At 38.7% G+C, this 15,242-nt stretch overlaps 1 protein-coding gene across 3 annotated transcripts in view; it reads left to right on the top strand.

The window, feature by feature from the left end:
* The window catches only part of eps15 (epidermal growth factor receptor pathway substrate 15), a 185,971-nt gene that overhangs the window by 96,955 nt on the left and 73,774 nt on the right, over positions 1-15,242 (top strand). For all 3 annotated transcript variants that reach the window (XM_060830449.1, XM_060830448.1, XM_060830450.1), the window contains exon 13: positions 10,726-10,798. In XM_060830449.1, the coding sequence (XP_060686432.1) occupies positions 10,726-10,798 (73 nt within the window). The remainder of the gene's footprint in view (positions 1-10,725; positions 10,799-15,242) is intronic.

The following is a 15,242-nucleotide window of genomic DNA, read 5'->3' as shown; positions in this document are numbered from 1 at the left end:
TAAAAGGGAGAAGAACAGACACAGGAAGCACATGGTGAGGTCAGTGCAGGAGAGAGAGAGAGAGAAAGAAATTGACACCACAATGTGTATCTGCACAGTTAATGCCTTTGCTATTTGAATTCATGTATCGCTGTACTTTCTCCCTCAGCCAGTAACCTTGATTATACAGTCCTGCTCTTATTCCACTTGTGGCAACTACATAAATATTTCCCAACCCCTCAAACTACTGTTTGCCATGTTCTGCAGACCCAGAGGGGCAGTTGTTGGCCATTTTGTGCCGCTCAGTCATGGGCAGCCCTCGCAATTATCAAATAAGCTCATGGACATTGCATGAAGTCTCCAGTTTGGGGCCTGCAAAGTGCCCAGCTTATTTCATATTATCAGGAAGCATGCAGTATCTCACAGGTTTGAGCAAAAGGTGAAGCTAACTGTTTTGAGCTGTTAATATGCTGTAAGAACAGAAAGCAGCCATCAACGCAAACAGACATTCTGCCTATTGCGCAAATGGATCGTGTGGCAGTTACATTTTAAAGCTAATAGATGTCGGTCATAAGCTGGACATGTCGGTCATTAGCCTCAAAAACTGGTGTATCATATCCTTCAGCTATCACAACAAGCAAGTGTTGACAACCAACATGGGGTTGTCCATTGGGTTCACAGTGTGAGGCAAACATATACAGCTTGACAGTGCTAACTAGGTGGCAAGTGGGATTTGGCAGGTAGTGGCATTGTTATGTTAAATGCATCAGTTCATGATCTGACAGTGACTGCCAAGCTTAGCTTAAATTTTCAACAAAGTAGACTGATTCTGATTGGTCAAAGCAATCTGTTTTTTTCTGTACATGTAAGTGTGTCACACTGTGAACCCCATGTTGGTTGTCAACACCTTGCTTGTTGTGACAGCTGAAGGATACATGTACAGAAAAATAGATTGCTTTGACCAATCAGAGTCAGTCTACTTTGTTGAAAATTTAAGCTAAGTTTGGCAGTCACTGTCAGATCATTAACTGATGCATTTACCATAACAATGCCACTACCTGCCAAATCCCACTTGCCACTTAGTTAGCACTATCAAGTTGTATATGTTTGCCTTAACCTTGGTATTTTTTCCAACTTGACCTGATTGAAGAAACAAAGTGTATATTTTGAACAACACCTAGAATATGTCCAAGAGTAAGAGGGAACAACAAGTTGAATCTTTCCATCATGCGTTCATCAGAACAAGGTACAAGAAACAGACTTTGACAAATATACAGTTTTTATAAAGCATAAGAGAATGCTGATTGTTTAAACCATCAGTGGTGTGGAAATGTAGCAAGAACAGTTACCTGTCAGTCTTAATCCTCAGACCAGATAGGTGGTTCTGATTGTGTCAGGATGTTGCCATGGAATGCAGCAGGGTTTGGTTGCTTCCATTACCCCTATTTTTATGGAAAAAATGTCATGTCTGTTCAAATTATTGTCCCTACATAAAACAGAATACTTGCACGTACTAATATATCACACTCTGAACCTGAGAGATTATCTTAAATTAAGATTTCCAATTTAACTCATAGTATAGTCTGGATTAATTAATAAATGATTTCCAATAGCAGAGCAGTAGGACACATCTAGTCTTATGTGTTTTAGCACTGAGTTCAGTTTTGTGCTGTTTTATACATTGTTGGAATTTTAGTCATTAGGGAGTGGGGAAGTAGTTGCCCTTTTGCTTGTTCTTTCTCTAACATCTTATTCCCTTAGAATTGGTTCTTACCCCACTATAGGGAAAGAAGTTAGTGTTTTGTGCATATCTGGTAAGTTGTTAATGGTTGAAAATACATAGAAACTGATGGTAAGGCTAACAAATTAAGTAATTGAATAAAATAATTAAGAAATTAATTAAAACACGAAGAATGGCAAGACAGGTGATGGGTCTTCCCTGCATGTGAGAGCTTTGGAAGGTCAGGGCAAACATGTCTGTACTAAGTGTTTGTGACCACACAAATATCAGCTCAGAATCATTGACCTGGAGGCTGAGCTATAGACTGTGTTATTATCAGCTTGGCTGAAAGGTACTTGAATGCATTGTGCCAAGGTCCAGTCGCACTCCTTAGGGTTGGACCTTCTGATTTGGTTTGTGGTCAAGAACTATTAAGTAAGACTAAAAGTGAATAAAATAAGGGGATTCAGAGTGCAGGAGCACAGAGATCAGCAGGTTTCAGTTTCTTTCGGCTTGCTTAGATAAGCGTGCTGGCTGCAGGGTAACTTAGCTAACTAACCATGGTACATTGGGCAGGAAGCCATGCAAGTTGGGGCGGGGGAAGGCAAAAGGGAGTGTAGTGATAGCATTGGAGGCAGTTTCGTGAGGGAAATTGACATTGTTCTCTCGAGCAAAGAGCAAGAATCTAGATATTATGTTGCCTTCCCTGTGCTAGGATTCAGGATATCTACCCAGGGGTGAAGAGGAACTTGCAATGGGAGGGGAAGGATCCAGTCATCACAGTCCATGCAGTGACCATGTCGAATAAAGAAAGAGGTCCTGCACCTGTCAGAGTGGGGAAACTAGGCAACAAATCAAAAACCAAAACCTCTGGATTACTGTCAATATCACAAGCAAATTGTGATTTGAGGATAGATAAGACTAGATGGCTCAAGATTATTGGAGAAATCTGTTCTGATTTTTTGGGCACTGACACCAGTACTGGGACAACAGGATCTCTACCTTCGGAACGATCTACACATGATCTGTATTGGTGAGGTCAGTTTTATCATGAGCTGCATAACTAAAGTAGAGAGGGGTTTCAACTAAATGTTGGAAGGAAAGGTTCAAATTTTAGAAGGTAAGGTAGATCCAAGAGCTAAAGGCAACAGACAAATGTATTAATATAGGAAATAATAAAGACAGACAGAGATAAGGAGGACATAATTGAGAGTAAATAAATACATAAGGCTAGAGGTTTCAAAAATCCTAGTGGGACTCAATTAAATGATCTGAAGGTGAATCAATGTAACATTTGGAACAAAACAGGTGAACAGGTAATGCAAACAGAAATAAATATGTGTGATCTGATAGCTGTTAGAGATACATGGTTACAGAATGACATGGTTTGGGACCAGGATATTGAAGGAAACATTCTATTGAGTAAGGACAGACACCTGTGATGAGATGGAGAGATATTTCTATTAATTAGAGATGGTATTAGCACAATAAGAGGGATGGCCTTAGTTTGGGAAATTAGGAAGTACAGATGGTTTAGGTCAAGATGAGAATTAATGAAGACAAGAAATCACTTTTGTGAGTGGTAGACTGGCCCCTGAACAGTTGCAGGATGGACCATAAAGGAAAAAGTATTGGAGATTGTCAGAGAGATACACTTGTAATCATGAGGAATTTTAATCTACATATTGGCTGAATAGATCAGATGGCAAATGTAGTTAGAAGAGGAATTCAGAGAAACAATCCTGAAAGCGTTCTTTAACTGCACTTTCTGGAGCCAACCAGAGAGTGGGGTCCACTCCACCTGGTAATATGCAATGGATGCAGATGCATCTGGGTGTCTTGGAGGATGAATTGCGAAAGACGAGTATGTAAGTACAGCAAGTAAGAAAATCTAATTTAATATTATTATTGCAAATGTGAATGTTATTTATGGTGAATTGAACACAAGAGTAGAAGCTTCAGTTATATCAGGCACTGGTGAATCCGCAGTTTAGAGTGTTGAGTACAGAATTAGTCTGTTTATTTAAAGAAGCAGGGAAATGCATTGAAATCAGTTCAGAGGTTTACGAATTGAATGGAATGGGTGTTTTGTGTTATGGAGAAACTCTAGTCAGCTTAGGCTTGTTTCTGATGGAGTTTATAAAGAGTAAGAGGCTATAAGAATAAATTGTATACAGTTGTGTAGAGCTTGACAGGTAGATGTGGATGGAATGTTTTCTGTTGTGGAAGAATCTGGAATAGAGATCCCTGTTGTTATGGACTAGGCCAGACTCCCCAAAACATTTTTAAGCAGGTAGCCCAGACCATAACTTTGCTATTTGTTTAGCTCAGTGTATTGCGGGTATTCCCAGCGTAAATTAGCTGAGTCAACTGCCAAGTTTTAAACAAACAAGATTTACTTACAACATTATGGAATGAAACTCAAAGAACAGAAAACAAAATACCGGAAAACTTATCCTATCCAAACCCGACTTAATGATGCTCTTCCAAAAATACCTACAGCAGTCCCAATACACACATCCCTTAGCACAAACAGTAAACAATGGCACAGGCAACTCACAGTTCAAAATCATAAGGGCAGAAGGATAGAGAGAAGACTTCCAGTTTCCCCTGTGACTCTTATTCAACTCACTCCTGAACTGAATTGAACTGCACATCTAGAGAGCTGGTCACACCCCCTTAGTTATACCAGTTTTTCAAAAGACCTTTCCAGCTTTTGGCCTGAAGCACCATCAGTTAGGGTAAACAATAAGACCCCAAAAACCATTCAAACTTCAGACATGATTGAGCCTGGCCAATTACCCTCTCTCTGGGGGAAAAAACCTCACGGGCAAAGAAACCTTGGAACAGACCAGCATTGTGACACTGTTTAAATGCAGGAGATAGCCCATTTAAGATTGAGCTAAGAACCTTTTCTCTCACAGGGTTGAAGAACTGATGAAGTGGTAGATGTTGTCTATATGAACTTCAGTAAGGCCTTTGACAAGGTTCCGCGTGGTAGACTGGTTAGCAAGGTTGGAACACATAGGATCCAGGGAGAACTAGCCCTTCAGATATAACATTGGTCTTAAGGTAGGAGACAGAGGGTGATGGAAAGTTGCGTTTGGGATTGGAGGCCTGTCACCAGTGGTGTGCCACAAGAATCGGTGCTGGGTTCACTGCTACTTGTCATTTACATAAATAATTTAAATGTGAACATAGGAGGTATAGTTAGTAAGTTTGCAGATAACACCAAAATTGGAGGTGTAGTGGGCAGCGAAGAAGGTTACCTCAGACAACAGGACCTTGATCAAATAGGCAAAGGAGTGGCAGATGGAGTGTAATTTGGGTAAGTGTGAGGTGCTGTATGTTGGTAGGGCTATTCATGGCAGGATTTATATACTTAATGGAAAGATTCTGGTGTGTGTTGCCAAGCAAAGTAACCTCGGGTGCAGGTTCATAGTTTCATGAAAGCAGAGTCGCAGGTAGACAGGGTAGAGAAGAAGGCATTAAGTATGTTTGCTTTTATTGGTCAGTGCATTACGTATAGGAGTTGGAGGTTATGATGCGACTGTAGAGGACATTGGTTCGGCCAGTTTTGGAATATTGTATTCACTTCTGGTCATTCTGTTATAAGAAGGATGTTGTGAAACTTCAAAGGGTTCAGAAAAGACTTACAACGATGTTGCTAGGGTTAGAGAGTTGAGCTATAGGGAGAGGCTTAATAGGCTGTAGCTATTTCCCTGGAGCATCAGAGGCTGAGGGGTGACCTTATAGAAATTTATAAACTCATGAAGGGCATGGATGGTAATGAGCCAAGGTCTTTTCCCCAGGGAAGGGGAGCCCAAAACTAGAGGGCATAGGGTAAGGTGAGAAGGAAAAGATTTTAAAGGGACCTAAAGGGCATCTTTTTCATGCAGATGGTAGTTCACGTATGGAATGAGCTACCAAATGAGGTGGAGGAGACTGGTACAGTTACAACATTTGAAAGGCATCTGGATGGGTAAATGAATAGGAAGGGTTTAGATGAATATGGGCCAAATACTGGCAAACGGCACTTGATTCATTTAGGATATCTGGCCGGCATGGACAAATTGGATCAAAGGGTCTGTTTCCTTGCTGTACATCTATGACTGTATGATTGAGAGACTTTGGAACTCTCTTCAAAAGGCAACAGAAGTAGAATCTTTGAATATTTTTAAGGCAAAAGTAAGAAGGTGGGATCTTGATAAGCAAGAACAGTGAAGGATTATTGGTGTGGGTGGGAATGTGGAGTTCAGGTTATCATTTAATCTTATTAGTGGCTGAGCCAACTCCTAGAATCCCATCTCCATAGCTGATCTGCCTAGGCTGCACATCTCCGGACGCTGTCGATAATTTAGTATGGTCAATCCACCTGCACATCTTTGGACTGGGGGAGGGAACTGGAGCACCCAGAAGAAACCCACGCAGGCAGTGGGAATATGCAACTCCACACAGGGTGGAATTGAACCTGGGACCCTGGCACTATGAGGCCACTGTGCTCTGGAACTTGTGGGGCCAAATTGCTTCCTTCTGCTCCTAGCTCATGTTGTTACCTACCCTTTCAGGCCATGAGTTCCAGACCTCTACCACTTTCTGGGTAAAAAAAAGTCTCCTCATTTCTTGTAAAATGCTTCTACCAATCAATTTAAATTTGCCCCCCCCCCCATTTCAGATCCCTCTGGTAAGAGAAATAGATCATTTTGATCTACTCTATCCAGGCCCTTTATTGTCTTGTATGCCTCAATCAAATCTCCCATCCGTCTCCTCTGTTCTAAGGGTAATAATGACACCCTTTCCAATCTTTGGTCAAAGCTGAATTTTTCCAATCCTAGCAATATTCTTGTAGGTCTCCTTTGTACTTTCTCAAGTGCAATTACATTGTTTCTAAAATGAGATGTTCAGAACTGTACACAGTACTAAAACAATGGTCTCAAATATGTCATTGCCAAACTTGATGCGGTTCATCATATTAAGACCATACTTCTCCACAGAATTGATTACCATGGCATTACTAACTAGCTCTGTCTCATCACACAAACAAGATCTGAAATAGTTTCTTCCCTGTTTGCTTTCCCAACATATTGTTCCAGAAAACTATCCTGAACTTGTCCTTCAAATGACTTTTGTCAATCTATATCATAATGACGGTGTTCAGTTGCATTACCTTTGTTAAAAGCTGCCATATTTCTTGATGAATGCATTGTCCTCCAGTATAGCTATTCTTAGATGGGCTTTAAACTACTCCTGCTATTGTATTCTGTCCCTTGTTATATCTTATCTCCACTCATACTCATTTCGCTTCATCTTGTTGAGTTAAAGACATCAGTGAAAAAGCAATATTTTGACATGCTTTATTATCTGAGCTATTGCTTCTTTTCTGTTTTGTCCATGTTTTTGAAGTAACTTGGATTTTTTTTCTTGATCAACCTTGGACACCATGAACCAGATCTCTGTACTGGGTCTTAGATCAAGCCATTTATCTTCACTTTTGACATTAGTTTATTCATTTTGAAATGCTGCCCATTGAACCTATTATTTTTCTCTAACTCAATCTTATTCACTGCATTATTACTGTTGATCCTTAGTCCTATTATTCACGGATTTTCTTTCCATATTGTTACATTTATGTTTTTCTCTTTAAATTTATAAATTTTCTCTCAGTTGAACATTACCATCATAATCTGGATCGTTCCCCCATGTCCGCTGAAATAGCTGCAAGGATGATATCATTTCAGCTCTCAGCAATTCGAGAGTGAAAAATCAATTTGGTATCCTGTTTCGGTCATCATGCTTTCCCCCCGTTGAAGAGTTATGTATTTAAGTATGTGTTTGTGCGGTGCCAGGTGAGGACATAGCCATCTGTGATGGATAATTCTGGTAAAACTGTTCATGTTTACAGAACAAAATTTCTTCCAGGATAATGCTTCAGAGGGAATTGTACCCCACCAAAAGTGCCTTCAGGAATGGATAGGAAAATATTATTTTTAAAATCAAAACCACTGTTGCTATTTGTGTCTGGTATGATTCAGCTGGACAAACATTTTAAAATTTAGGTTAATTATTTGCCTCAGGCAAGCAGAGAGTAATGCAAGAACTGTAGTCCAATGTTTCTTCTAAGGTTCCTCTAATATTAGTTTGATTTAGACCAAAAAAAAATTCTTCCCTACTTCTTCTGTGGTACAAATTATGAATCTGCCAGGAAAGTCATTGCTTTGATGTTTATTAAAGAACTGGTGAGAAATTATTTAAAAAATGTAATTGAGTCTCTGGAAAATGTTAGCCATTAATAGTGCAATCACCATAAAATGTTGAAGTTTAGCGACAGAGCCCTTTTATGAAAGAAGAAATGACATATTGTTAATGGTGTAAATTCCTTGGGGGCTTCAGAAGGAAACAGTAAATAAAGACCCTTAGCTCTGCAGCTGAAGAAGCAAGAGTAATTACTTTTCTTCCTGACATGTTGTCCATGTTGTATGGTTTTATTGAATGCTCGTCCTTGCTTTCATTTTCTCCTTTGGCCTTTCTCTTCCTTATCTTTGTAAACCCATCCATCCTCAAAACTCTGCAAGATGTCAGTGCTTTTCCTGTGAATTCCCGATTGTAATTGCTCTATCATTGACTGTACCTTTAGTTGCCTCAATACTAAATTTTCTCCTTACATTTCTGTTTTCCTACCTTTAAGACACTCCTTAAAACCTGTTTCTTTGACCAAGCTTTTTTTTTCATCTGACCTAATATCTCTTTGGCTGGCCTAGTGTTATTCTTAGTTTTAGAATGTTCCTGTGAAGTGCCTTGGGATATTTAATTAAGTTTATATGTGATACATAAATTTGTTGTTGAATTGATTCCTGTCAATGTATTTTTTTCCAACAATTATGATACATGATTTACCTAAAATATCTAAGCTGCTGATATTAATAATTATCTTTTTAAAAATAAATTAAAATGCACTGTTTTTAACTGATTTGAAGATTCATCTGAAGCCAACTCTGTAAGTCCTGGTTGCTTCAGAGTAATAATACTAATCAATTGTATTTTAACTGTAATGCACTTATAATAAATACCCTCATTATTTTGATTTGACAATTGATGGATTTAGCTTCCAGGAAGATGTTTACAGTTGTCAATAATGCATGAAACATCAATTGAAGTTTAGATCATCCTATCATGTTTATGACGTGAAGAAATTCATAGGAATGGTTAAACACACATTAGGGTTTAAAACCTAAAGTAGCTTCTGAAGTCCTGGCAAATTGTAAACCAGAGGTAACCACAAATGTATTTTGTTTGTGATCCTCTAAACATTTGTGATTGAATACTAATGCATTGATTTACTGGTGCCTAAAAAAATCTGAGACCTTAATATTTGCACTACCGTTTGATTTCCTTGACTTAACAAAGTCTTCCATTTACTTTAACAAAATAACATAACGCTCTTTTTTTTTCTTCTTGACTCATAACCTTCTTCATTTGTTTCATCATTTTTCTGATCCTGGCTAGTGTAACTCACCGTCATTCACGGCTGCACAGACTTGATAACCTACTATGTATTTCATTTCCTCGGCCAGCAGTTTGTGCAGTGTAATTAAACGGTGATGCGCACCGGGAAATTGTCCCTTTAAACTTGCCTACAAGCCCCATCAGGCATTTCATGGAAAAATCAAAGGGATCATTTTCTTCTTCTTATCCCTCTTACCCCCAAATAGTTTATAAAATGAATGATTAAACTCCATATGGATAGTCTCTCGGGTTGAGGAATTTTCCACGTGACTGCTATTTCCTGGTACCTGAACTGGTTCTGTAGAATCTGAAGCCCTTGCCTGCATATACACGGTGAGGGAGGGCAGACTTGCAGCTTTAGGACAACATCAGCCTTTGCTGATTATATCATGAAGGTTTGCAGTTCTCGGGTTCACGATTTGCATTTGATTCTGAACCCCCACATTGGACATGCTAAGATGAGTGCTAAGTTAGGATGAAGCAGAATGTACCGCAAAGATGATGCGAGTGGTAAGAGACTGTTTAAAATCTCCTCGGCACCGCTCGCCGCCCCACGACCGGTGAGTCTTAAAACTATCAGGATAATTACAATGCCGGGAGCATGGAATTGTTTTGGGCGGGGCGTGGGGTGGGGGGTGGTGGTTGATGGTGATAGGAAATTTTTACAAGATGCGAGGTGGAAATAACGGATCAAAAAATAATCGTCAGCTGGGGACATGTGTCCGGATGAAATAGTGCAAGCATCCCGTTTGTGAAAATCCCACATCATGATCATAGGAGCTGGTGCCAATAATTCATGGATGCTGTATACTTTAATATTGTACACCTTTGGGTTTTCAATGAAATGCTCGAAACGTCGAATTCTCTATTCCTGAGATGCTGCCTAACCTGCTGTGCTTTGACCAGCAACACATTTGCAGCTGTGATCTCCAGCATCTGCAGACCTCATTTTTTACTTTTCAATGAAATGCCAATCAGAATCGTTAGTTTTTATTTTTAAAATGTGCGAGTTATTCATTTTGCTCATTTCTGAAGGTGTTTTCTGCATTCACCATAGGTCTGTTGTAAAACCTATTACTGTACAATGTACAAGTTGTTTGGCATTAGTAAGAATGTGAATAAGTAATGGTACTTCAAAATGTAGCCGTTGAGAACTGAATAAGCATGTTATTTAATGAAGGGATGATCTTTAGCTCCTCCTCTTCCTCTCGACTCTAATTTTGATTAGCTGGCAGCGCTGTAGCAACAGTGACATTTGTGGTGAGAAAACGTCTCATTGATTTTCGCCTCTCTATTTCACAAAACCCACCTCTGAGAGCAGACATTTTCATTCTTCACTGAGATTCGGCTTTTGGTTCGTAGTTTAAAAATAAGCTATACAGAAATTCAAACCTAGACTCTGGAGCAATAGTTCGGTGCCTGAAGATGCATTTGAAGGGCGAGTCGGGGTTTGGAAGCTGGTTAACTGTTCCTGCTGTCGCTGATGTCCTGAAATATACCTGCCTTGTCTGCTGGTCTTCCAGGGAGAAAAGCAGTGTGGAAGTTGAAATCAAAGAAAAGGAGGAGGCCATCAAGCAACGAACGAGTGAGGTCCAGGTGAGTGTTAATTGCAGCAGTTTATTTTTAAGTTAAAGGATCAGCATCTGCAAAGTCATCTTGCCCTTGCTGTATTTTTCTGGCTATTTTTCAAGAGCTGAGATTTTGCCAATTTTACTAACGGTGAAAGAGTATTGTTACAATGTCAATCAGTTACATCATGCAGAATTTTGCTCAAGGCAGGCTGTAGCTATTCTTCATGCTCAGAAAATTGTATTACTGTTGGAAAAAATATACTTATGATCTGGTAGTACTGATAGATAATTTTTAAAATGTTGAATGATGGTGAAAATATGACTGAAAATTACAATTGTTTTTAACCACATCAAAGATTTTTAATTGTTTTGAATACAATGACGTTTTTAGTTTCAGTTGTACACTATTAGTCTGAATTTAAAGTATCTTGTATATCTCATGATAAACATATTTTTGCCTACAATTTCAATACATTGATTTGACATTTAGCTTATTGTCTATCACTGCTTGTGATTCAGTGACTGGTCTTTCTCCATTTTCTCAGGTATTGCAGCAGTGGCTGTACATTGATCAGCAAAGAACTTACATGGCAATCTTGTCAAATTTCAAGTTGCATTAATCCTGGTTGTTATGCAATGGCAGAATTAGCTTGATGGACAGATGATAATATAGAATAAACTGACCTGCTTTTCAGTTGGCCCTTGTTATATAACCTTAGCAGATCATCATAATGATAATTGGCTCCAGTATTTTGCTCTGAAATAATTTTTCGAACAGAATGTTATAATTATCAGCACCAGACTTGATTACAACTGTATGACATCATGGTTCATTCATAAAAATATATCAGTATTTTTACTGATATCTGTGGAATCTAGTTCAAAATAAATTCTCTCTGTAATAGCATTTTAGCAGGTAGGAAGCTAATTTTTTAATGATATGCTAACCTTTTGTGGTTTGCAGCATAGTATCGTATTTCCAGTAGAATTTTTAATTGACCATTTCCCCCTCTGTGTTTTCCTTTATTTGATATTATACTTTTGGTCGGCTGCACACCAGCTTTTACATACTGTCTTTGTTAATTACTGTATTATTTTTATCCAGCGAGGCAGAACTAATTTGATTTTAATGTTGATATATTACTTCTCAGTGTATGTTTTAATAAAAAAGAGCAGGGCTTGCCAGGGTAAGCCATATAAGAAATTTCCACCTTGCCACTGCTACTAAGGCAATATTTTTCAGGAGTTATCCTGGATGATGTAAATACCAGGAAACACGATGGTAATTGTTAACTCTCATCACTTAGCTTCTGTCTGCTCTCATAAATCAGTTGTCAAAATGGTATCAATGCATATTAGAATTTTGTTTTAGACACTATAACAGATCAGAATGAATGTCTACCTGGCGCATAAGATGACCTAGTTTTCCAGCCCCAAAATACATGTTTTTGTCTATATATGGCATTCAAATTGATCTCTTCTGCCACAGTATGCTTTACTTTCATTAGTTGTCAGATTCGTTTGTTCACCCCATAAATGCATATTTTAATAAGCTTAAAACTGGGTGCAAAAGATCAAGTGGGCAGTTTGAACTTTGTTGCGAAAATGTGAGAGACGTTTAATACAGAGCATGCTATTCATGGCAATTGGGAGTGGAAATGAGTTTTGCAACAAAGTAAATGAAGCATGAGGTTGATTTCAAGCTAAAAATTATAACATTAGCTAATTCTTCAAAGAACCGTGCCAAAGCAAGGGAATTTTGTGTTGGTGGAAATTTTGAAAATAGAAGAAATCCACCTTCGAGAAGCTATCTCAGACCAAATGCCTCACAAGAACAGAGAATATCATCCTTACTTTGAGAAGCAAGTATCAGAATGATTCCTTAAGTTGTCAGAATGGTTTAATTGTCACCAGAGTTATAATGTGTATATATGCAATGACAATTTCTAATAAGAGACAATTTAACCACTTTCTCCTTCACATTCAGTGGTGTTACTATCACTTGAATCCCTGGCTATCAAAACCCTTGGCATTACCATTGGCCAGAAACTCAGCTGGGCTCACCACATATGCTGTGGCTAAAAGAGCAGGTCAGAGATTATGAATACTGCGGTGAGTAACAATCACTCCTGACTCACCGAAGCCTGTCCACCATCTACAAGTCACAGATCAGAGTATGATGGAATACTCCCACTTGTCTGGATGAGTGCAGCCCCAACAGTACTCTAGAAGCTTGACACCATCCAGGACCAAGCAGCCAGCTCCTTTCACCAGTGATGCTCAGTACACACTGTTGCTACTGTCTCCAAGATGCACTGCCGAAAATGACCCAAGGTCCTCAGACAGCACCTTTCAAATCCACGACCACTTCGTTCTACAAGGACAAGGGCAGCAGATGGATGGTAATACCACCATTTTCACGTTTCCCTCCAAGCCACTCACCATTCTGACTTGGAAGTATATCACCATTCCTTCACTGTTGCTAGGTCAAAATCTTGGTGTTATCTCCTTAAGGGCATTGTGGGTCAACGTACAGCATGTGACTGTAGCGATTCAGGAAGAGAGCTCATCACCATGTAAAGGATAACTTGGGCCGCAATAACTGCTGGCCAGCCAGTGTTACGTAAATCTCACAAGTGAATGCATTTAAATGAAACCCTGAACCTGAAAACATTTCTGAGAAACAGCTAGTTGGGTATATCCACTTTATAAAATGAAATATCACAAATTTCACAGAAAACCACAAATTTTCTCAGATGAACAAAAAAATCTCAATGCCAAAATTGCTAGTTTCCAGCAATTCTCCATCAGACAGCAACAAAAACAGATCACATCAACAACATGAATGAAATGCCCATGAATTTCAAAATGAACAGTTCAAATGAAAGGTTCAAATCATTTGTAGTAAAAATCAAAGGATTTGAGATTACAGATTAGTAAATTATGTGCCTATTTTTAGCCCCAGGTTAATGATTTTTGAAATATCATGCATCTGAATTTTGGCTTGCATCCATTACAATTCAAAGTTTCACTGAAGTAAGTATATGTGAGGGACATCCCAGTGTATTATTGACAGCTGCCTCCTTTTGATGTAGCAATCATTGCCCATTCATGTGGTGATGTGGAAAACAGGTTTTTTGTTTAGATAGGAACTGTGAAAGTTTGGCCTGTCTGCTTAAAAAATAGCATAAAACTTGGATTCATGTAGCTTTTTCACTGCTTCACAACATCGTAACTTATTTCACAACCTGTATGTTAGTTATAGAATTGTAGCAATAGATAATAGAGCAGCACAGTGCAGGGACAAGCCCTGTGGCCCATTACAACTGTGCCACTCTGATGCTGTTTGGTTGCACATGGTCTGTATCCATGTTTTACAACATAGAGAACGGGATAGTCAATTTTCACACAGCAAGGTTCCATGGGTATAAATTGCAGTGGTATAAATGAGAAATCAGAGCATTTATTTTAATGTTAATTGAGTGATCAATTTTGACAAAGGCAATGAATGAACTCCACTGCTCTTTAAATAATGGGATCCTCCAGTGACATGTGAAAAGAAAAAGATTGTGAAGACAAATATAGATCCCTTTTAATCAGAAATGGGGAACATCATAAAGAGGTTCAAGAATTTGCAGAAGAATTAAACACAAACTTTATTTCTCTCTTCACAAAAGAAGACACATAATTTCCCAGAAATGTTAGGGAACAAAGGGTCTCGTGAAAGTGAAGAAAATTTTTGTTTAAAAAAAGGTGCTAGAGAAATTAATGAGGTTAAAGGCTGACAAATCACCAGGGCCTGATAATCTACATCCTAGTGTTCTAAAGGAAGTGGCACTGGCATTGATGGTCATTTTCAAAATTGTGTAGACTTTGGAGCAGTTCCTTTGGTTGGAAGGTAACAAATGCAACCCCATTATTTTAAAAAGGAAGAAAAAAATTCAGAATTACAGATCGGTTAGCCTAAAATGAATAGTGGGGGAAAATACTACAGTTGAAAGACATAATAACAGAACATGTGGAAAGCATGAACAGGACCAGGCAAAGTCGCATAGGTAAAGGCAAATCATACTTTAAAAATCTACTGGAATTTTTCAGGATGGAGCTAGTATAGTAGATAAAGGAGAACCAGTGGAGGTGGTGAATTTAGATTTTAATAAAGTTTTTAATAACATGCTACACAAGAGGCTAGTGGGCAAAACCAATGTGCACTGAATTGGTGGTAACATACTGGCATATATTGTAAATTGATTGACGGATTGGAAACAGTGGGTGGGAGCTAATGAGCCTTTTTCCAGGTGACTAGTGGTGTACTGCAAGAACCTGTGCTTATGAGGAAACTAAATGCATTTTTCCCAAATTTGTTAAAACTACATACAGGGAGGATTCAGGGCAAACTAGACAACTTATGTGCAACTTTGCAGATGCAGTGTAATATGGATAAATGTGAAGTTATACAGTAGGACAAC

Source organism: Hemiscyllium ocellatum, chromosome 9, assembly GCF_020745735.1.
Source record: "Hemiscyllium ocellatum isolate sHemOce1 chromosome 9, sHemOce1.pat.X.cur, whole genome shotgun sequence".
NCBI lineage: Eukaryota > Metazoa > Chordata > Chondrichthyes > Orectolobiformes > Hemiscylliidae > Hemiscyllium > Hemiscyllium ocellatum.
Note: the sequence above shows the minus strand (reverse complement) of the source record. Positions and strands in the feature narration are given on the sequence as shown.